Source organism: Camelus dromedarius, chromosome 4 (genome assembly GCF_036321535.1).
Source record: "Camelus dromedarius isolate mCamDro1 chromosome 4, mCamDro1.pat, whole genome shotgun sequence".
Classification (NCBI taxonomy): domain Eukaryota; kingdom Metazoa; phylum Chordata; class Mammalia; order Artiodactyla; family Camelidae; genus Camelus; species Camelus dromedarius.
This window is the reverse complement of record NC_087439.1, coordinates 75,648,917-75,673,252: the sequence shown is the minus strand read 5'-3', so window position 1 is coordinate 75,673,252 and position 24,336 is coordinate 75,648,917. Positions and strand designations below refer to the sequence as shown.

Below are 24,336 nucleotides of genomic sequence, written 5' to 3'. Positions count from 1 at the left end.
CTTTAGAATAAACTGGGAGGCAGGGGGACGGAGAACTATGCAAAATAGCTCGCACTTAGCACTAAAAAAGTATTGGTTCCTCCCCCCCCCCCCCCCCCGCAGACTGAAAGGTTACTGTACTAAAGAGGAGGGGATAAATTAACATAAATGTTTAACCCATGTACAGATAAACATTCTAATTTATCAGTCTGAAACCATCTGGCTTAAGTGTTTACGTTTAGAGCTTAGCTTCCCTTACTCATCCGCCGCCCCGGGTCCGCAGCAACCGACAGGCGAAGTAGGGAGAAAGGCGAGCGGTAAAGAGCGCTCCACGCATGCGTTAGAAGCCGCCCCAACTCCCCCGCGGCGTCTTTTCTTGGAACAAAACTAGCGCGGAGCCGCGGGGTTCCGCAGTTTGCGTAGACTTGAATTTCCTATTGCTCTCACGGTCCGTGTGGAACCCTCGAGTGGTGCAGTTCCCCTACGCAAGTTGCGTTATCCGAAGTGAATGGCTGGGTGGCGCGTGTACGCCCAGAGCGTAGCACCCATAGGCGGACGGGGTGCGGCTGCGCAGGGACCTGAGTGGGCCTTGTACGCCGCTAGCGTAGCGTGGTGTCTGACGCACGGATCTCCGCGACGCAGTTAGCGCATCCGGCTTTGGTGAATACACGATTTGGTGCAGCCGGGGTTTGGTACCGAGCGGAGAGGAGATGCACACGGCACTCGAGTGTGAGGTAACTATAAAACCCCGATTTGTTTACATTCCCTCCCCCAGAATCGGCCCCGTGCGCGGCGGAGACTGCGAGTCCCGGGACGGCGGGGGGGTAGAAAGGGAGACCAGAATCGGGGAGTCGGGGCTGAGTCCCTCGGGGATCCGGGCGCTGGGCTTCCCGCAGCTGCTGCAGTCGGCGGCGGCGGCGGCGAGCCGGGCTGAGCGCGCGGTGGGCTGCGCGTGGGGCGCCGTGGCTCCTCGTGTGCGCTCTGGGCTGCCGCGGGGTTGGCAGCCTGGCAGCCTCCGCCCCGCGTGCGGGACCCGCGCCCGACTCAGCCTCCTGCCGAAGCTGGGGGGCCGCGCGGGGAGCGGGGGAGTGACCGCTGGGCGGGCGGCGGCGGCGGCGGTTGGGGGGCTGCGCGCGGGCGGCCTGGGGGCAGCGGGTGGAGTTGCCAGCGGAAGCTCGGACCGGTGGTCCGAGTCTGGGAGGATCCGCGGTCCGGTCTTGGAGGGGCTTAGACAGGGGCCTCGGCTAACGCCCCCGATTCTTCCTCTCCAGTCTTCCCCTCCGGTGTATCCCGGGGACCCCGGGATGGAGCCCGGGCGCCGCTGTTCCGGCAGCGGGAGGCTAACGGACGGTGGCGCCTGTACTCCTACCGCGGGAGGCCTCGTGGGGGCTTGCTTTCTCCCTCATCAACCGAAAAGCCGAGGCGGGGCGCGGGGGAGTGAATATTGAAACCTGCCGGGGTCTTTGGAGCTGAGAACTGGGGTGGGGCAGGGACTGGGTCAGTGGGGGAGGCCGGGAGGTGGCGCGGCAGCCCCGGCTTTGTTTCGGAAAGCCCTTTGGCGGAGAGCGATGTGGGGCCCGGCTAGGGGTGGACGTAGGGGAACCTTCGCGCTTTCCCACCCCGGGTCTAAGGGGCTGCTCTGCTTCTTACTTCTCCTTTGGGACCTCCGAGTGCCCCAGGCAGGAAGGGGGGCTGGTGAGGGCGCAGGCGGCGTGACGTCGGAGGTCTTCCTGTGGCTTCTGTAAAAACTGCTCACGTGGGAGCCTGTCCACATGTGCTGTCTTTATGAACTGGGCACGAGGAAGAAATATCGCTGCGGGATCCGCAGCCCTCAGTTGGAAGGGTCCTTCACTCAAGTTCCTGTTTTAAGTAATAAACAGTGACATTAAAGCACATAATTTCAAAAGATGGTAGGTTATACTGTGGGCTTTTATTTAAAAAAAAAAAACTTTAACGTCTTTTACGCTGTTCAGTACTGAGTCATTCTGGATGGAGCAAAACCAGGATGGGACAGGTTTACATTCCATTTGTGTGGGTTTCTTTCGGGGGGGGGGGGGTGTTATTTAAATTCCACATGATTAAGAACAAGCAGGTAGTATATTGAAAAAGCCGGAGACTTAAATCAATGTAGTTGATTATAGTAATGCAGTTGAAAGCCTGAAGTCTAAAGTGTGTCATGTTTTTTATTAGGACTTAGAATTTTACAAATCTGAACTGCCTTCTTAGTCACTTGTTCTAGACCTTGTGGGTCCATCCTAGGCAACCCACGTCCCTACACGTGCTGAGTACTCGATAGGGAGAGAGAAGTACATAGTTAACAGTGAAAAGTGGTATGAAGAAAATACAACAGTGATGTACTGAAGAGACTTTAAACTTTTTTTGTGTGATGAACCTTAGAATGACGATTTTAGATGTATGGAATATATAGGATTACAACAGAAACCAACTATTGAAATATAATTACCAAAGTAGTAAGTATGATTTTAGTAAAGCATTAAATATTAGTAGTGGCATGTCTGATAATGACTAATTTCAGACTAGTAAGAATTGTAAGTGAACTTTAAAGGGTTTAATTTGAGTAATTTATATTGATAGTGTCCTGTACTGCATATTACTGTGATTTTTTGGCCTACCTTTATAATTGAAGGAATAACTAAATTTCAGAGATTAATTAAAATTAAGCTATATCTTTCTTCCCTACCCAAATTCACAAGCCTGAAATCTGTATACAGCCCCCTGGTTAAGAATCTCTGTGAGTGACTTCGGTGCTACTTTAAAAGAAGTGGTTAGGGAAGACCTCTCTTACGAGGGGACATCAATAATACATTACATGATAGCCTGTACTTATTCTTCCTGTTTTCAATTTGTATCCCACTAACAGCTTAAAAGCCAACACAGTTCCCTTTTTTTGAGCACTTGATTTGAAGTACTTTCAGGAGGCCTCAGGTTTGGTATGCAAGTACTACTCCAGGTGGTGGGTTTTTTGTTTGTTTTTTGCTTGTTTTTAAACTGATTTATGGAGACTATAGGGTATAGGTATTACAACAAGGGAAATTATTCAACAACAAATGATCATTTGCTTTAATTAAAGAGAATTTATGTTATTACTATTCTATCCACCCGCCCCAACCACCTCCGGTTTTGGCCAGTATTGGAAAAGAACCGAAGGGCTACAGGTACTTAATTCATTTTATGTTCTTTTCTACATACAGGTATTTCAGTTCTTCACTAGTGATTGAAGGATTACTTTCTGTCTTGATGAGATTTATGAATGAGACTTAGTGGTCTCTACTGGGCCTTTGTGGGGTGTACAGTTATCCTGTTGTTGTGTTACTTGTGTAATAATGCCTTTTTTGCATTTTCTAGCTTATAATTACATATGTACATCTTGTTTTCCCTGCCAGACTTGATTCCTTGAGGGGCATGTACTCCACAGCTTTTTGTCACATAATCCTCATGACACCTTATTCAGTGAATGCAAAGCGTGGTTGTCAAGCTCTTTAATCAAATTTAAAATGTTAATTGAAATAAAACTTAAATTTAGCATTAACTCAAGGAAATACTTTGGATTTTTATGTCAGCCCTTGTCTATGTAGTGGCTACCTAAAGAATGGAAATGCCTTTTTTTTAAATATCAAAAGGACATTATCACTAGGGCATTTTAAACTGATGTTCACAAGATGCAAAAGAAAGTACACGGTAAAAAATGGAAAAGAAGTGTGGGCAATCAGGACAGAAAGCTAGTTTTTTTTCCTTATCACAGGTTTTATAACCCAATAAAGTAAGTGTAGTTCTCATTGAAAGTACACTAACTTTAGCTTAAAGTTTGTTAAGTTAAAAGAGTGCTCAGTTTGTCCCAGCAGTTGGATGCTGCCCCCTAGTGTTTGATTCCCCTTGAAGTTTTTATGAGCTTACCTTGACCTTCACCTTTTCCAAAAACAAGACTGTTTAAATTACAATTGAGATTCCTTGGTGCTATTTATCTAGTCTACCTTAAGATTTCCTCCAGCTAATTAGTGTTGCTAGTAAGAGTCATTTTGAATTGGTTAATTTTGATTGCTGTTAACCCTAGTTTTCCAAATAGGGAGTAAGTTTTGGATGGAGATATAACGGAAGGTCAAGTTTCCTTGCAAGATTATGTGGGGGATTTTTCAAACAGGAAGAGGGATATATGCTGAAGGTGTATATTTGAGGTTAGCTTTATATATGAATAGCAGTTTTATTAACTTAATCTGGGCTAATTGGCTTAATTTAATCCCACATAACTTTGTATTACCTTGACTATACTGAAAATAAAATTTGAAAATCTTAAAACAACATGGTGAGCTTTTTAAAGTTCAAGTTTATTTGAAACTTTGACTTTTATAGAATGGTTTTTGAAAAATAATCTCAAGAACCTTTAATAACCAGATTTCTTGTAGTCATTTATGTAAATGCTAAGATTTCAGATAATACCAATTATCGGTATTCCAAACTACTTTTTCTACTTTCATTATTTTCTATTTATAAATTTTGTGAATGGACCATAGAATGACTTTTAGATTTTCCCAAAATAATCAAATACATTCTTGATAAAAATTTGCCACAGTCAGAATATTCAGAAGTGTATTGGGTAGGTATGAAGGCAATTTCGACTGAAATTGTAAAGTTTTAAATAACAATAGCATTATTGAAATTATTTCCAGCTGCTTGAGATCATGCTTAATGTTCAGAACACAGTAATTGTCATGTCACATTGTGAAAATACAGTTTCAAATTCTGTTGTCTTACCAGAACATAAGATTTTTTTTTTTATTGCTAGATATAAGGATTGGGTATTTAATAGATTCTTTAAAGTTGATTTTTAGTATGAGGTTTTGTATGTTAAAAGATATTAGGATGGAGTGGTGTTTACAGGTTTGTAAGTATAAGGATAGAAATCTAACATCTTTTTCAAGCAGTGTTTAGGTTATTGTCACTAACAGTTAGTGGTAGATAATGCTTTTATAATTGTAGTTTATAATTACCCATTATATCGTAGATATTTTACTGCTGAAAGAGGAAGATCAGATAATAATTGTCCTTGGCATTAACATTTCTAACAACCATGTTTACCCTTAATACGTGCGCTATTTTGGGGGACCATCCATCCCATTTTTGGGAATTTAAAAAAGTGAATCAGAATGTTGTAGGAAATTTATTAGAGTAATAAGCATAAGACCCAGAAGTATTGTTATTATAAGAATTACTGTGAAGTATGTATGAAAGTTATTTTGAATCCTCTAGTAATTAAGACTTCTTAGTGATCACTTTAGCTTTTAGATTTATTTTCGTTCATAAATGAAAGAAGTGGAAAATCTAAATTGCTTTCAGTTGTAGTAACAAGGTCACAAATACATACATCCCACTGCCCTGTTTAGTCTGTAAATAATTTCAGATGTGCCTTCATGCCTCTAAACTTCTTTCTGAATTCACCTTATATAGTCTGTGAATTTCTTAGTTTTGCAGTAGTGGTTTCCCTTAGAGTTGTCCGAATTGGTATTTTAAAAAATGTGTAGATTAAGTAGAATCAGCAAGCTATGGTCATGGGCCAAATCAGCTGCTTTTGTAAATTAAGCATTGATGGACCACAGCCGTGTCACTCATTTATGTGTGGTCTGTTGCTGCTTTGTGCCATGATAGCAGGATTGAGTAGCTGCCTTTGAGACTATACTGCCTGCGAAACCTGAAAATACTAATTATCTGGTCCTTTTAAGTCAGCCAACCCCTGGATCCAGTTCTTAAGATTTATTTGACATGTTGCCGTTTTTAAAATAGTTACATTTTCCTAGAGCCTATATGAGTAAAACACTTTACTAGAAAAACGTTCAAATACAAATTAATAGGTAATAATGTGAGCTCTCAGTTATTGTTCACTTAAATAGTGTAGGAGCTTCTCTCGCCTGTTCCTGTTTTCCTCTGTAGAAGGAATAGACCTACGATGCTTGGAGTTGGAATGTGGCCTTCAACCTTGAGCTACTTACTAACTTTCACAGTGTTTCTACTGCTTCTTATGTCCTATCTCTCACAGTTTACCTTCTCTAATTTACAAGGTGACTGTCTTCCTTGTACCTCCTTCAGAGCAGAAAATGTTTCATATTTCTTTTTATGCTTCTCCCTGCCCCTGCCTCTTCCCCCCTTTCCTCCTTTCTCCTCTGCTCCCGCTCCCCTCATAAAGCAGTTCATGATTGCATGTTGACAGGCCTGGGAACAAGTGTTTAGTATAATACTTCTCAGTGCACCTCTGCTGAAGATGAATTCTTAGTTTATTTTGTTTACATGTGGATTATGCTTTGTGCTTTGTTACAGAGGAAGATTAGCCTCTTGATGAAGGAGGCCATGGAAGGGTTGATTTGTATACCTCACTGAGATGTATAGAGTAAAACATGATTTATTATTACATTATAAGTCAATGAAATCAGTAAAACTATAATGAGAAAAATGTTTATGTAATTATGTATTTCATTATTATATAATTAAATATGTAATTAAAATAACAGAACAGTTAGATATTATGTATTACATATATTATATGTTTCTTTTCCCATGAACCTTTTTTAGTGTAGAAGTTCAGCTGACTTCATAACTTGTTAATGTTTGGAACATATTTTTTAAGATTTTTGTTTTAAATTAGCATACTCTAATTTTTTCAAATAAAAATAATTTGATGTATATAACCAGTATAAATAAAAAGTTTATTTTCAAAAAAATTATACCAATTTTTAAAAACTGAGGGAAATTGGAAAGGTAGCTAAAATCAAATCACTGAAAGAGATTTTAAGATAAATTGTTTAACTAAATACAATATTATATAACATACAATATAATTTATAATTTAAAAAACAAATGTTAAAGCTTTTCTTATGAATATTTCTGCTTAAAAATTGCAAATTTTATTGAGGCTAAAATGTTAACTTTCTTAGTTAACAGGTAAATATGCAAGAATATTGTTAGTTCAGTGGATGTTTTATTTTCCCTAAAAAAAATGAATGTTAGGGGTCATGTTAGTTTTAATTATACCTTTTTTTAAGAAGAAAATATATATGAAATATAGGGAGAAGAAACTTCTTAAATTTAGAAATCACAGAAGAAATTGCAAAAAAATTTGTAGGTTTCAATGCATGTACATGAAAGCACCTCTACATGAAAGGGAGAACATTGTAATCAAAGTAAAAAGGCACTGGACAAAACTGAAGGTGTTTGCAGAAAATATGATCAAGCCATGTTATATGAAAGCTTATAGGTTTATACAAATATTGAGACACGAGGAATAATTTTAAAAGCATCAGCAAGGATAAGGTAATTTCACTTGTTCCAAAATCAGTGATACACCACTACCAAGGAGAATGCTGTGATTATACTGCTGGTGGCAGTATAACCAAATTTAATTTCTCTAGAAAACAATTTTGAAGTATGTTAACAAGACCAGAAATGTGTTCAAATTTTTGTAGTCTTTCCCCACATCGTGGACTTACCCAAACAAGTAACCAAAAATAATAGCACAAATTGAAATTAAAATGGTTACATACTGTTATTAAAACTTTACAAATGCTTGTGAAAATCCTGAAACTAATTCATCTTCTTCCACATGTGACATAATGTGATTTTGTTTAACAGAAATGTTAAGGTTTATAATTTCTGACTTTAATTTTTAGTTTCTTTGAAAGTTATACATGAATATCGTTTAAAGAATTAAATAGTTCTATGAAGATTTTAGGGAAAGGAAAATCAGTCCCCTGTCTTCCTTTCATACTCTGCCTAGAGAGATAAGGAGCTCCTTTAGTTCCTTTGGTTGGTTATTTTGCTGTTTACTGCCTTGTGTCCAACCTGTTCTTGTTGATTTTCAGTTTTAATTGTTATATGTTTAATGAAAGATGAGGATTTAGCACTCTTCCCACCTTACCATGTACCTTCTAGTTTCCTATACCCCAGTTTTTCAGTACAGTTATATTGTAATTTTGGTTTAGAACAATACATAGTGTTATATTTTTATGACTGTGTTACTTAGTACTGGGCCATTGTAATAAACTGTTAACTTTTTCCTTTCCTGTGCAACTTTTTTCCTACTATTAATAATTTTCTTAATTTTTTTTTCTTTTTTTATGTGCCTATATGTCACAAAATCTACCCATCTGTATAGCTGAATGTGATTCTGTAAGAGAATATGTCCCAAGAAGACTCTGTTTAAATAAGAATTTATATACTTTTCTTTATGTTGGACAGTATTGAACTTGATGATAAGATAGATTGATAATTGATAGTGAAATTGGTTGTTTGTTAGTAAAAATTAAGTAGCTTTAACATTTGACTTATACTTTTGTAAGATGCTGCTGTATGGCAGAACTGAATCAATTCACTTTGTTCAACAATTAGGAGGACTTTGATGGCTTAAAGTAACTATAAGGATAGCTGAAATTAATCAGACGGAAAGCTTCCCTAGTGAAGAAGTAGCCTGTGTTGTCAGCAGCTTCAAAAAATGTTAATGTTAAAAAAGATTGCTCTGGACATTCTGTGATTTCTCTTTTTCTTCCTGACCTGTGGAAAGGAAAGATCATTTTACTGGCAGTGCTTATGAAGGGCAAGCTGGTACAAAATCAGGGACATATATAACAGTGGCAAGATGCTGAAAAAGGAAAATAAAGGGAAGAGTGAAGATACATGGAGTGATAAAGATTTGAAGGCAGTAACTATTCTTAGAATGAAGGCAACTGCCAGTGGTGACAAGTCAAAGGAGAACATAACTGTGCAGGTTGAAGGGAGAAGGAGTGTGTCTATTTCACATCCTAAGGTTAGCACTCTTTAAGTCCTTTTTGTGATACACGTTGTGTAGGTTCTTACATGCATTTGTAGTGGAAAGAGGTTGAAGCCTGTTTACTGAAAGGGTAACTAAAATTGTAACATTTTAGTGGCTTAAAAGACATCACAATATTTTATGACTGGTGAAATTACCCTGGCCCATACATACACTAATCTCAGATGTTCTTTGTATTCACAAACAGCAAAACAGACACAGGAACATCATAAGTGGCTTTCTACAATATTGCTCTAGGCTCCCTGTAGTGAAAGCTCGAAAAGTGGAGACTTCAGATAGTTAGTTGTTTTGACATTTAATGAGAAAATACAGCTTTTGTACATGAATGTTTTGAGTGCAATAAAGATAGATACGTGTGGTTGCTTAATTTTGTATATTAATTCAAGGCTCAGGTGTTTATATTCTTTCTCTTAAAAAGAAAAAGCTAGTGAAACAAGAGGAGCACTGAATTTTGCCCAAGCTCAATTAGCATGCATCCACTATTTTTATATGAATGAGTCTGGGTAATTATTAGAGATTGTGCTTATTTTGGAGGAATAGCTACATTGACCTTCCAAACTGAGACTGTGGCATTAGTAGATTAGGTAGCTGGGAAAGTAGGGAAATGAAAAAGCAGAACTTAAAGCTGTAAGGATTTTGCGTTTCTTGATGAGACCTCATTACTGAAATAACTTTATGCTTTGAACATTTTATAATGCCAGTGGAATTGGTATGACACAATTCTTTTTTTTTTTTCCTTGCCTTTTTCCTTTTATTTTATTTATTTTTTTTTTAACATTTTTTATTGATTTATAATCATTTTACAGTGTTGTGTGGTATGACACAATTCTTTCCAACTTTTTCTCAAATACTAGTGAATTGGGTGCCTCCTGTAATCGAGAGTAGGTCTTGGTTGTACTAACTTAGCTGCATGTGCTCTTGGAATATTTTTGATAGCATTTTTTGGAAGAAATCAAAACGAAGGGACTTTTCCCTCCCCTGGTTCTATTTTCAGAAGTTAAGTGAAAGATCCATAATACCTAATAGAAATAGTGGTAATAGCTTAGGTTAATATAATTTACAAAGTATACATTTCATATAGATTAGTTCAATTGCTGGATATGTGTAGGAGCTATTTCCCCTGCAACACAGGGGAAACAGTGACAGTGCTGGGAGTAATGAGAGGTTTCCAACTGTTGGTTATGTTCTATGTACAAGATGTTACATTGGGTAGATATATCAGAAATGGGATGTAAAATGGATCCAAGTTATATTACTATTAATAACTTGTACTTAAATAGCATTTAAACATTACAAATAAAGTGGAAAAACATTTAAACCTTTTACCACTTAAAAAAAGGATCTATGTAATCTTACGTGGTTCTCATAATTACTGTGAAATAGACCAGGGATTAATATCCCCACTTTATAAATGGTCATAAGTGACTTGCCCAGTATCTTAGAGCCAGGAAGTGGCAGAACCAGATCTCTAACTGAGATCTTTGGCTCCTAGGTAGTATTTCTTAAGTATGCAGTCTCATTGCTTCTCACCCAGTTTGTGTGTACTACTACTGAATCACAGAAGGAAACTAAATTGGTATCTGACTACCTACACTCCTGTCAATATGGAAAAAGATTGATGGAAGTCATTCAGTGATAAAAATACCATTTGTATTTATGCGATTCAGGATATAAATAAAACTAATTTCTACCATTATTTAAAGAAACTACTATGAAATCTTTGAAAAAAATGAAGTCCTTTATGAAATTAAGATACTGTGTACATTTATTTATTAAATGAATTTTCACATTAAGTTTACTTAATGCATGATATATTTATATAATCTAGGTTGAGGGTTTTAGTAATTTTTCTTCTGGTTTCTACTTTATTGACCTTCAGAATACCAATCTGGAACACTGAAATGGCTAGTTTTAAAACCTTGCCTAGCAATTTACAGTATTTTTTTCTGATTATTAGTTTACATATATATGTATTTTGTGTGGGTATGTGTGTGAGAGACAGAGCCTGAGACAGATACTAACTTCTGGTTCTTTCATTTGGTCTACATTTTCCTTTAAAAAATACTCCCTTGAGTAAAAGTCTGTTTTTCAGTCAGATGAGTTGAGTAGATTACACACAGGATATCTACTTAGTTGGTCTCTCCAGTAAAAGGAACCAAGTGCTGGAAACAGAATTATTTTAGTGTTCATTAGTAATTTTTCTTACATCAATCATTTTGTTAAGTAAGCTAGTGATGTTCTTGTTGACTTTTTTTATACTGACTGTATTAAAGATGATTTCCCTTTAAAATGTTTTGGTAGTATATTTTAGATGGGTTGCATGAGTAATTATCTCACAGTGTTCTGATTTTAAATTATATATAGATATGCTGGTGTAGCAGAAAGGACCTTTGACTTTCAGGTCAGGGGACTGCCACAAACTTGAAATCACTTTAATCTAATTGTATACCTTCACTGGGTCTTAGATTCCTGTGTATAAAATAAGAATGTTTAGCTAATTATACTTAACGATTTTTTTCATCTTAAACTTTCTAAGGCCCTGTTACGTTCATCTATATAGAATAAAGATAATTATTTTTCTTGAGACAAAATATCTGTAGATGGATTTGTAATGTTAGCATTTAGTGTATTTTCAGTTTGTTCTTGATGTAGCTGCTCAATTTTATTTATTTAAAAATTGAAAAATTTATTATGTAGCATTTTATATGGAAGAACTACAACAGAAAGCCTGTAATTAAAAATGTTGTAAGCCTTTATAGAACTTATGGAGGTTATCATCCCTGATTACTTACTTTTAAGGTTCTAGTTAACCTTTCTTCAGTATAATCCTATATTTTGTTAAGCAAGATCCTTTGGTTACTAATGATACTTTTTTTTTTCTGTTTGAGAAATGGATTTTCTATTGCAGAATTTTTAGGACTGCATGCAACAACCGTTTAAATTAGAATAAGGTCTGTAGTTCAGTTAATAGTATTATATCAATGTCAGTTTCCTGGTTTTGTAATGTACTATTGATTATGTAAAATGTTGTCCTTGGGGAAAATTGAGTAAAGAGTACGTGGAAACTCTGAACTATTTTCACAACTTTTTGTGAATCTTAAACTATTTTAAAAAGTTAAATGAAATTCATCTTTGGGTATGATTCAGGGTCTGTTTGTAGAAACTGCCTATTACTAATTTTACTAATTGAAAGTTGAAATACATATTCTTTGGGGATTAAAAATTAACTTTTGTCTGAAATGTAGCACACTTCTAGAAAACTACCCAAATGTTAAGTGTATACTTCAGCAGATTTTTATGAAGTGAACACACCCATGTAACCAGCACCCAGGGGAAGAGATAGAACACCAACTGCAACCCAGAATTTCCTGCATGGTTCCTCCTGGTCATTTCTCACAACAAAGGCTAACCACTGTCCTCAATAAGTGTTTAGTTCTGATGTTAATGTTAAAATATTAGTGAATTTTACAGGAAAATATTAGTGAATCTCATTTTTTTCTTTGCATGCAGAGCCATCTATTTGCATCAGAAGTAATGTAATTAACTAGCACAACGATTAAAGTACTTAATTGTGAATTATGTACTTAATGTAGATATTATACAATGATAGAATAAACTTTTAACTACGATGATATATTGAAAATCAATAACAAAAGATGAAATTAAATGTGTGGTGGCAACTACTAGCTATTTTCCAGAATTCATTGTTTTGTGCAGTAGAATCATGCATAGATGTCTATATACCCAGAAGTCTTTGGTAGATAACTCAATGTGTATTTGCTGAATTGAGAAAAAAACCAGTTATAAAACTAACATTCTCAATGCACAAAGCTTAGAAAACTGCAAAACATAAGGGACAACAGAAGATTTTGGCTATGGCAAAACAGTCCTGTAGAGGCCAATATCTGAGGTTGAGTAGTAAATGGATTTGGGCAACATTTCCCCCATTCCTCTCTCCACCCCAAAGATGGTCTTTGTGCTGTGGATAGAAAAGGATCCTTAACTTCCCTATAATACTTGGAAAACTGTAAATGGTAGGTGAGACTATTTCCCAGTCTCCTTATTTATTTGATTGACTGAACCTATGTGACTAAGTTATTGCCAATGAAATGTGAGAAGTGATGCAAGCAGTATCTACTTCATTTACTGCTTAAGAAATTTCTGAACCTGAACTTCCATTGTTTGTGTTTTACCGCTGGCTAGAATAGCATCCAAGTAAGGCCAATGTCTCTCTCAATTATTGGAGCAGAGCTGCTCACAGACCTGGAGCAGTCAAACTTGGACTGTTTTTAAGAAGGAAACTTGCTTGTTTCTTAGGCGACTGCCCTTTGAGGTCTCTTTGCAATAGCTGCTTAGTATATGCTGACAAATGCATACTTCATCCAAGTGATTCTTAGGTACACATCTGCTATAGTTGTTCTGAACAAAGGTTGCAAAGTTTATGAATGATTTACTTTAAAAAAATACTTAGCACAGGTTTAATATTACCCCTATGATGTCACTCATATTTGCATTCCTATGGTACTCTCTTAAATGTAAATGATTAGGGGACTCAAGATATTAGAATCTTTTCAGTAAACAAATTGAGAACTACACATTTTAAAAATAGAGACAAAATGGCAATTTTTTAAACATTTTTTATTGAATTATAGTGACACACAGTGGCAATTTAAAGCTTACATAGACCACCCATAGTTTTTGTGTTTCATGGAGTTATTCATTTGATGTTGCCTGATCAATGTATATGTATGTTTTATTTCCACTGCTTGTACCTATTCATTTGACAGTGAGATAATGTACACTGAAGAAACTGCCAGACATTTACATATCAGATGAACAGAGCAACATTCATTCAGAATATCACCTTTCACTAGTACCTTCTAGTGGAAAACTAAGGTAATTACAGGGAGTGTAACCTTGTCTCTTTCTGCTTAACATCTTAGTTATCCATGCCTTTTCATCTTCATTAGTATTTAGGTAAAATTGATATATTTTAAATGGTGACTTTATCCATGAAACTGTATAAGAAACTGAAGTGTTTGGATTAGAAAAAAAAATCTCAAAGTTAGTGTAGCTTTGGGATTATATATATTTTATAGACTGCTTATTTTCTAAAATTCATAACCCACAGAAGCCACGTGGTAATTCAACCTAATGTATTCAGGTAGTCTTAATATTTGATTTAATTATCATTTTAAATAAGTTGGTGTGTTTTTAAAATTTATTTGTATAGGTAGTGGTTCTCAAACTTTAGCTAGCATCAGACTCACCAGGAAAACTGGATGAAACACTGTTAAACCCCAACTCGAGTTCCTGATTTAGTAGGTCTGGGTGGGGTGCAAGAATTCACATTTCTAACAAGTTCCCAGGTAACCATGATAGCTACTCCTACAACACATGTTGATTAATCACTGATGGTGGTTAGCTATCAAACTTAAAAGAAGTAAACAGAATACTGACAGTCTCTGACATGATTATTTTGACTTTATGGTGGTGCAAAAGCAATATGCATTGAGTAGAAAAAAACAGTGTTTTAAATTTTGATCTTTTTCCAAGCTCGTGATATGCAGTACAATACTGTCTTGTGATACTGGGCAGTGGCAGTGAGCTGCAGCTCCCAGTCAGCCCACGATCACGAGGGTAAACAGCCAACACGTGATACACTTACAACCGTTTTGTATGCATACAGCCTTCTGTTTTCAGCAGTGTCCAATAAATTACATGAAATATTTAACTTATGATTATAAAACAGGGTTTGTGTTAGATGATTTTGCCCAGCTGTAGGCTAATTAATGTAAGTACTCTGTTTAAGGTATGCTGGGCTAAACCTTGTTTGATAGATTATGTATATTAAATGCACTTTTAACTTACGATATTTTTCAACTTAGGTTTCATTGAGACATGGTAAGTTGAGGAAGATCTGTATAACAAACACCTGAATCCCATTATGTTGCTTTAACAAATATTAAATGCTTTGTCACATTGCTTCAGATTCCCTTCACTTTTTAAGAAATAAAATACTGCAGATGCAGCTAAATGTGTATATCCTCTCTACCATCTGACTTCCTTTCTTCTCTTCCTCAAAAGATGACCACTCTGCAGATTGTAATCATTTCCATGTAAGCTCTTGCTACATGTATATATACCCCAAAGTAAAGTATTTTGCATATTTTAATTGTGTATAAATGATATGAAATATGTATCTTTTTGTAATTTACTTTTTAAATTATGTTTCTGAGATTTGTGCCTGTAATGTATTCTTTCAGAGTCACACATTTATAACTTTAGTGTAATCTTTAATTACATAAATATGCCATTTTTAAAATTTATCCTTCTACTGATGGGCATTTACGTTTGTGGAAGCCGCTTGTGGTTATATAGTCAACTGCCATTCCTCATTTACCTCTTTTTTCCTTACTTTGAGTATGCCCTCCTATATACATAGGAGAGATGCCTTCTTTCCAGTCCCAAAGGAGTGAATGTTGATTTGTCTAAGCCGATCATAGTAGTTTCTTCCTTTACCAGTTTAGGGGGTGGTGTGTAGTACAGTCCTGATCAAAGATATGTAAAGCAAAATCTGGGAGAGACTTTCAGGAAAGACTTTTTTTTCCCCTGGAAAAAAAGACATGAAGATAAACCTCCCAGCTTTGGATATGGTTTTGCAAGGATGGGATGATTGTAGCAATAGCTGTTTCTTGAGACTCTGTAGAGACAGATCTGAGGATGAGAGCATTTGAGTATTTGACTGTGTAATTGTCCTGGAATCACCATTTTTCCCAACTCTTTTAATGTGGAATTTTCTTCTTTGTTTTAACCACTTTTAGTTGAATATTCTGTTATTTGCAACCAAAGCATCCTGTTATAGATAACATAAAAAAAAACAAAAACAAACCAACAATACTGTAATAAAGATTCTTGAATTTGTCTCCTGTTTCTCTAGGGTAGATAGATACAAGTGAAATTTGAGGGCTATAGAGTGTCATATTCAGCTTTAGTAAATGTTAAATTGCTTCCCCAAATAGTTCCCCAAATATATGCTTCCACTGCAGTGTACCCTAGTTTCTGTTTCTTTACATTAGATCTTTGCTTAACACCTGGTATTTTTGTATATTAATTTTTGCCTCTTAATGTCTTGGTGCATTATCTAGATTATTAGTAATCATGTCTCTGCTCAGCCATCTGTCCTGTTTATATCCTTTACATAGTTGTCTGCCATACTGGAGTTTTTTTCCATATTGATATATATGTATGTATATATATATGTCTTACATATTCTGGATATTGATCTTTGTTTATACATACATATTGCAAATATCTTTTAGTCTATAACTTGTCATAACCTTTGTTTATTGTATTCTTTATTGTAGAGTAATATTTAAAGAATTTAGTTTAATTAAATTTAATCAAAATTTTCTTTTAAGATTTGTGCTTTTTGTGTCTTTTCTAAAAAATCTTTCCCTACCCTAAAGTCATGATAGTCTCCTATATTTTATTCTAAAAGTTGTTAAGAATTTTGTTTTCCACATCAGGATTTTTAACCCTCTTGGAATTGACTTTTGTATAGGACGTGAGAAGGAACCATTTTTTCACAATCAACGTTATTGGTTCTTTTTCTAAATTCTGTTCTGCTCCTTTGGTCTGTCTTTCTGGCTCTGTACCAGTTCTGTTATTAGTGTAACTTTATAAAAAGTTTTTATTACCTTACTAATTTTTGAATTGTCTTGGTTGTCCTTGGGTTTTTGCTCTTCCATATGAATTTTTGGATGAGCTTGTGCAGTCTCACCGAAAACAAACAACTACCAGGATTTTGATTGACTTTGAATTAAATTTGTATGTACACTCGGGAAGACTTTATATGTCTTACGCCATTTGATCCATTCATATAGGTGGTATCTCTCCAGTTTTTATAATTCTTCTTGACTATCCTTCAATAATGTCTTATAAATTTCTCCTTTTAATGGTCTTGTTCTGCTTATTTCTAGGAGCCTAATAATTTTTGTTTGTAATTACATTTTATAATTGGTTTTCACTGAAGGAAAATTGATTTTTAAAAACTTTACATTGAAATGCAACATGTGTACAGGAAACTACACAGAGTATAGTAAGTGCAATAAATTATCACAAAGTAAACATGTTTGTGTAACCATTACTCAAGTAAAGAAAGAACATAACCACAATTTCCAATTCTAGTTATTGCCCCTATCTTCCTTTCAAAAGTAATCATTGTCTTGGTTTAGTTTTGCCCATTTTTAACTTTATATAAGTAGAATTTTGCCCTATGATTTCCTTAGTGTTATCTTTTGCTCAGTCTGATATTTGTGAGATTCATATGTGTTAACATGTGAAGCTGTAATTTCATTTTCATTCCTATGTAGTAGTCCATTGTAAAATTGTTCAGTTTTATTTATCCAGTTTACTATTAATGGACATTTGGGCTTTTTCCTTTTTTGAGCTATGATGAATAATGATTATGTGAACTTTCATTTTTAGCCTTTTGGTGTTCTGTACATGTATTTTTGCTGAGCATATATCCAGGGGTAGAATTGCTATGTGAGTGGATATGCTTGTGGTCAATTTCTGGCATATCCTGCCAAGCAGTTTTCCAAAAGATACCAGTTCAGTCTGTAATCCCACCAGGAGTGTATGCAAGTTCCAGTTGAATCAGTATTCTTGCCTACATCTTTTATATGTTATTCATTTTAGTGGGTATATAATAATGTCTACTAGTGATTTTAATTTATAATTTTCTGATTACTATTGAGATTGAGAACCTTGCTTCTTAGTAATTTGGCTATTGTTATGAAGCACCTGTTCAAATTTCCTACCCATTTTCCCATGGAGTTGTCTCATAGTTTTCATAATGATTTATAGAAATTCCTTATATATTCTTGATTGGTAACATTGCAGTAATTGTCTCCAAATCTGTGGTTGCCTTTTTAGTCTCTTAATAATATCTCTTTATGAATAGAAATTGATTTATTTTAATGTAGTATACTTTATCAGTCTTTCATTTATAATGCTTTTTATGTCGTATCTCGAAGGTCTTGAAGCTAATCTACCAAATAAATCATCTAGATCTGCACTTTCCAGTATAGTAGCCAGTAGCCGCATGTGGCTAGTCTGAAGTAAAAGATGTTTTGTAAGTGTAATATACATGCCAGATTTCATAGACATGGTATTAAAAAAGAATGTAAAATTTTTATTAGTAACTTTTGTTATGAATAAATGATAATATTTACATGTTGAAATGGTAATATTTTGGATATAATGGATTAAATAAAATATAGGGTGAAAGTGACTTTCACCTGTTTATTCTAGAAAACTTTAAAATTACATAATTGACTCACATAGTATTTCCATATTCTAAAAGCATGTTGTCCAGTAGAACTTTCTGTAATGATGGATATATTCTTTATCTTCATTGTTCAGTATGGTAGCTATGAGCTACATGTGGCTATTGAGTATTTAAAATGTAGATAGGGTGATTAAGAAGCTGAATTTTTAATTGTTAGTTTAAATTTAAGTAGCTGCATGTGACTGGAGGCTACCATGTTGGGCAGCACAGTTTTGGACCCTTCATTACTTTCACATTTATTGTTTTAGATTTAGGTTTATAATCCATCTATTATTAATATTTACACATGATGTGAGGTAGGGGGTCAAATTTAATTAATTTATTTTTCTTCTATATGGAAATCTGATTGACCAAGCACCAAGGAAAAGAAAAATCTTTTCTATTTTTGGATTACTTTGTTTGTTTGTTCTTACACCAAATATCACACTGTCTTTATTTATGTATTTATTTTTAGAGGAGGTACTGGGGATTGAACCCAGGACCTCACGCATGCTAAGCATGCACTTTACCACTTAAGCTATACCCTCCCCCCAACACTGTCTTTAGTAACTGGTAGAGTAAGTGCTCCTATTGTGTTCTTTAAGAGTGTCTTCACCATTCTTGGCCCTTTCTCTTTCCACATAAAGATTAAAAATACTCCATCAATTTTCATAAAATTACTTCTGGGATTTTGGTTTGAATTATATTGGATCTATATCTCATTCACTCATGAACATGAGAACCTATTTATTTAGGTCCTTCATTTCTCAATAATACATGATCCTTTATTTTTATGAAATGGTCATGCACATCTTTTGTTAGATTTATATCTATTTGCTACTATAAAGGATCGTGGGTTATTTCCTAATTTCATTTTCTAATTATCGCCAGTGTAGAGAAATAGAATTGATTTCAGGTTATTGTCCTTATATACAAGTGTACTAAATTAACTTACTCATTCTTATAGATTCTTTTGGATTTTCTACATACCCAAGACTGCCATTTGTGAATAATGACAGTTTCATTTCTTTCTGATTCTTACACATTTTATCATTGTATTTCATCTCATTGACTAATTGACCAGGACCTAAAGAACAGAGATCAGCAAACTTTCGTAAAGGATCAGATAGGTAGGAAGCCAACATTCCCTATATAGACTCTTAAGTGTTGTGTTTAAAGAGAGTCAGAGTAGGCTTGTAGGTGAGTTTTAAGCAGATTTGTATTAATGTGAAAGGATATACACTATTCTGATAAAAAGGGCCTTTTTATAGGGAACTGGAGAAGGAGAAAACAATTCGTAGCTATGAAAGAAATGGGTAAAACATTTGCCTAGTGGATTGTCAACTGTGGGAAAGTTTATGTTTATTTTGAATTTGCATAAGTATAAACTAATGCTTGTCTCTCTTTCCCTTTAGGAAAAATAGAGATGAAGGTACATATGCACACAAAATTTTGCCTCATTTGTTTGCTGACATTTATTTTCCATCATTGCAACCATTGCCATGGAGAACATGACCATGGTTCTGAAGAGCATCACAGACACCATCGTGGAATGACAGAATCGGAGTCAAGCAAATTTTCAGTGCTGGATGCTGAAAATCAAAAAAAGTATTATATTGAAAAACTTTTTGACCGTTATGGTGAAAATGGAAGATTATCCTTTTTTGGTCTGGAGAAACTTTTAACAAACTTGGGCCTTGGAGAGATAAAAGTAGTTGAGATTAATCATGAGGATCTTGGCCATGATCATGTTTCTCACTTAGATATTTTGGCAGTTCAAGAGGGAAAGCATTTTCACTCACATAACCACCAGCATTCCCATAATCATTTAAATTCAGAAAATCAAACTGTGACCAGTGTATCAACAAAAAGAAACCATAAGTGTGATCCAGAGAAAGAGACAATTGAAGTATCTGTCAAATCTAATGATAAACATATGCATGACCGTAATCATCGCTTATGTCATCACCATTGTTTGCATCATCACCTCGATCATAACACTACTCGCCATTTTCCTAATGATTCCATTACTCACAGTGAGCGTGGGGAGCCTAGCCATGAACCTTCAACAGAGACCAATAAAACACAGGAGCAATCTGAAAGCAAGCAACTGAAAGGAAAGAGGAAGAGAAAAGGGAAGAAAAGTAATGAAAATTCTGAGGTTATTACACCAGGTTTTCCCCCTAACCATGATCAGGGTGAACAGTATGAGCATAATCGGGTCCACAAACCTGATCGTGTACATAACCCAGGTCATTCTCATGTACGTCTTCCAGAACATAATGGTCATGATCCTGGTCATGGACACCAAGATCTTGATCCTGATAATGAAGGTGAACTTCGACATACTAGAAAACGAGAAGCACCGCATGTTAAAAAAAGTGCAATTTATTCAGCTGCTAGTCACAAAGATCATAATGAAGATGACCGGCAACATGAGGTAAGCATAACGGTGTTTGCTCCGTAATTCTCAGGTGATCGTGAAGCATTTTTATTTGTAGGTAAAAAGAGAAGTAACAGTGGAATAAACAGCTGTATTTGAACTTATTTCCAATTACAAAATACATAAAGGAATCAAAATTAGATTAAAGATTTTTACCTGGATTTTCACATGCATTATTTGTTCTCAGGTTTCTCAAATCTAAATGTTTAAAGGTAATTAGGAAATGTGTCCCTTATTTTCGTTCCTTATTTTACTATCTTGCTTAAGACTTATTTTGACTCCCCAAGTTAGTTTATGTGTTTTTACTGTTAGCTTGATTCTAGATACATGAAAATTGAAGCCTTTTTTTTTTTTTCAACCTGTTTTCTTGGGAAGTGACTAGACAGTTTCTTTTTCATAACTGTTAACTTACTAAATTAGCTATGGAATGGTTCTGTCATTGATCTAGCTCCAATGTCAGATGTTTTACACGTGTGGTAGGTTTGTTTTCTCTGTTACTTTGTCATTGGACCTACTTGCTTGTGATATTAGTTTTGTCTTATGCTTATGATAGATGTATGGTAAATGCAAAAAGGTAAAATAATAGGAAACTCCAATAGTAATGGGAAGTTCTGTTTTTATTCTAAATGTTCATGCTTTTTTGAATATTTCCACATTTGATCAGTTCCTTCTTGGTTTTTTAAAAAACTATGCACCCAAAAACATTTATCTTTGTTTCATTAAAATTGTATCAACACCCTTATTTATTCTTATTTTTAGCTCTTATTATGGTTTAGAGAAGATTGTTGAACCTGTTTATTCATATGTATAAAAAGCAACACCATCTAGTATGGAAAATGACCTTGAACTTTGTTGTTTGTCTCTTATTAAAGTATGTTTTACATCTAAGTAAATATCTTTTGTTTCTTTCCTGGATAAATCATTAGATATTTGCTTTTTAGCAAATTAAAAATTTTTAGTGTACTTTTAAAGAAATACATTAATTTATTACTATGCATAGTATCCTGGAGTCTTTGGTTGATAATAACTGGACATTATCATTAATGTTTACTCTTTGTATTCTACTGTGGGATCTGGATCATCAGACTTATTATGTTGTATCCTCATAGATCCGATGCATATTACGAATTTTTTCGGGATTTCTGGGTATGTTCTATGCATTGGATAGGTTAGTATCTCATGTTAAGGCCTGAGAAGAATCATTTTTTTACTTATATGTTTTGATTTGTTTTTGTACCATGATGAAATAAACAACCAGAGTGCATATATATGAAAAAGAGGCAGTGCCATCTCCTTTGCCTTAATTTTAGGTATTTGTTTTTACTGTATGATGGGTCCAAATTTCTTTGTTACTTGTTTTTTGCTTTGTTTTGTTGTATTTTGCATTTAAAGTACTGGTGGATTAAGCTGCCTTTTTTTTAATCTTCCGATTTTTAGCATTCTTTTGGGATTCTTAGGTAGTGGAAATGTCCATATCTGGTATATTTGAATATAAAGTTAATAAATTACTTTTAAGTGTATTTAACACTTTCACAAATAAGAATCTTGAGTACTGATGATTGCATTTTGACTAGGGAAGTGATTTTTTTTCCTCACCCCTGAAGAATCTTATAGGTGTAAGTCATTCTTATCAATGGCAGAAAATCGTTATCTTTTATATGTTTCATAAGATTAAAATCCATAAAAATTTTGGGTAATCAAGTTGAATGTATTCCTATCATAAGTTCCTATCAGAAAGCATTCTTTGTGTATTACAGGTTATTTTCAAATAATATTTAAAATATTTTTTACTATACAGTAATTTGTTTTTCTGCATAATTTTCATAAAGTACTCCTACTTAATTTGTTTTATCAATTTCATTGCAGTGTTTGAACGTCACTCAGTTGTTAAAATACTATGGTCATGGTGCCAATTCTCCGATCTCACGTGATCTATTTACATACCTTTGCCCTGCTTTGTTATATCAAATTGACAGCAGACTTTGTATTGAGCATTTTGACAGACTCTTGGTTGAAGATTTAAATAAGGATAGAAGTCTGATTCCTGAAGATAAGGCACATATAGGGGCATCAGGTAAGAAAGATTTAAGTTCTTTCTCCTCTGTAGAGTCTCTGCACTTATTTTTTTCAATGTATTTGAATTAGAAAATAATTCCAAATTATTGCTTTCCTTTTGGTGACTTTCAGTATATTTTAATCATATTTAGGTGTGTGTGTTTAGAAAAGATTGAAGGAAGACAGAAGGTACAATACAATTTACTAATCTCTTCTGGCATCACAGGAATGTTTTGCTACAGATAGAGAACTAATAAATTAGACAGGAAATACAGATTTGTGATAAACGGATTCTTCTTTATGGACAAATGTTAATAAGGGGGCCCCTAATTAAAGTTATTTGGTGTTATAATTGCTTAACATTTAGCAGGGTTGAGGGGCTCCAGTGAAAAGCTAAGATTATCAAGTTTTTAAGGAAGTAAAAAGAGAAGCCAGTGTGGTTAAACGCTAGGAATGTCTCACAAATGCCGGAGGCTGGCACATGAGCATGATCATGGGCACTTCTAGAGAGTAAAACCAAATGGGTGAAACCAAAACTATTTTAAAATTTCTCTCTAGGCTATTTTCAGTGTATCCAGTTGGCTAGATAACTCCACGATGATGTTAACATGTTCTTCCTACCTAGTATTTCCACAATTTCCACTCCACATGAAATTTGTACCTCTTACTTAATCTCAAATGCCATTCCAGTGCATTTTTTTGATAAAATCTGAAAATCTTTGACTTTTTTCCTCTTATGTTTTTTAATTTTTGTTTGTTATTTTCCCTTGTATAATCAGTTATTAGGTCCAGTTGAGTTTTAAATATCTTCCAACTCTATCTACACTGTCATAACTAATTCTGGTCCTCCTTGGTTCTTTACTGAATTGTTGAAATAAATTCAGAACCCTCTCTGCTTTTGGTCCCTTCCCTTTGTAGGTCATGCTTAGCATTTAAGCTAGATTTATCTTTCTAGAATGCAAATGAGGTTCTCTGATACAGGGTTTTTTTTTTAGTGATAGCATATAGTTAATATATTTTTCTTTTATTTATTAAGAAACACATTATTGCAGGCACTGTTATAAACTCAGTTCATTTACTCCTAGTAACAGTCCACGGGGTGGCAAGTATTACTCTTAATAACTTTCCCAAGGTCTCAGAGCTAGTGTGTGATAGCGATAGGATTCAGGTTTAACAATTTTGTTGTCTATATGCTAAGTGTTTTATTTGCTTTTTCCCCACTGAATTTTAATAAGCTGTTCTTATATGAGGGAACTATTACATGATTTTTGCTTTATATATAAGGAAGCTGAGGTATAGAAAAATTTAGTAACTTGCCCACAATTCTCAGCCTAATAAATGATAAGACCCACCAAGCCTGAAGTTTTCCTGGTATATGTTCCGGGCGGTCACTATGCTGTTATCTTCCAAATTTAGTTAATTCTGATACCACCTTTGTGATTTTTTGCCATATAGGTTTATACTATTTACTGTTTTCATTAGATCTCTAGTATTTTTTTACACTTTTTTTTTTTTTTTTTAGTATTGTAAGCAGTAATATCTATGAGAACATGGACTTGATGTGTTGTGATAGTTATATTTTTCCTCATATATTTTAGGATACTACACTATGCTATACTTTTCAAAGTTCAGAATGGGCTTTTTTTGTTTGTTTTTTGTTTTCCCAATCAGGCTTTCCAGAATACGATCCCTGCC

At 35.0% G+C, this 24,336-nt stretch overlaps 1 protein-coding gene across 6 annotated transcripts in view; it reads left to right on the top strand.

The window, feature by feature from the left end:
- SLC39A10 (solute carrier family 39 member 10) overlaps positions 1-24,336 on the top strand; it is a 120,295-nt gene that overhangs the window by 61,279 nt on the left and 34,680 nt on the right. For 2 of the 6 annotated variants that reach the window (XM_010979728.3, XM_064485138.1), the window contains exons 3-4: positions 19,559-20,583; positions 22,453-22,660. In XM_010979728.3, coding sequence (XP_010978030.1) covers positions 19,570-20,583; positions 22,453-22,660 — 1,222 coding nt within the window. In that variant the 5' untranslated portion in view covers positions 19,559-19,569. Of the gene's footprint in view, positions 1-236; positions 714-16,230; positions 16,911-17,810; positions 17,949-19,558; positions 20,584-22,452; positions 22,661-24,336 lie in introns of those variants that run through there. The other 4 variants (XM_064485139.1, XM_010979730.3, XM_010979727.3 and 1 more) reach the window with 4 other exon arrangements.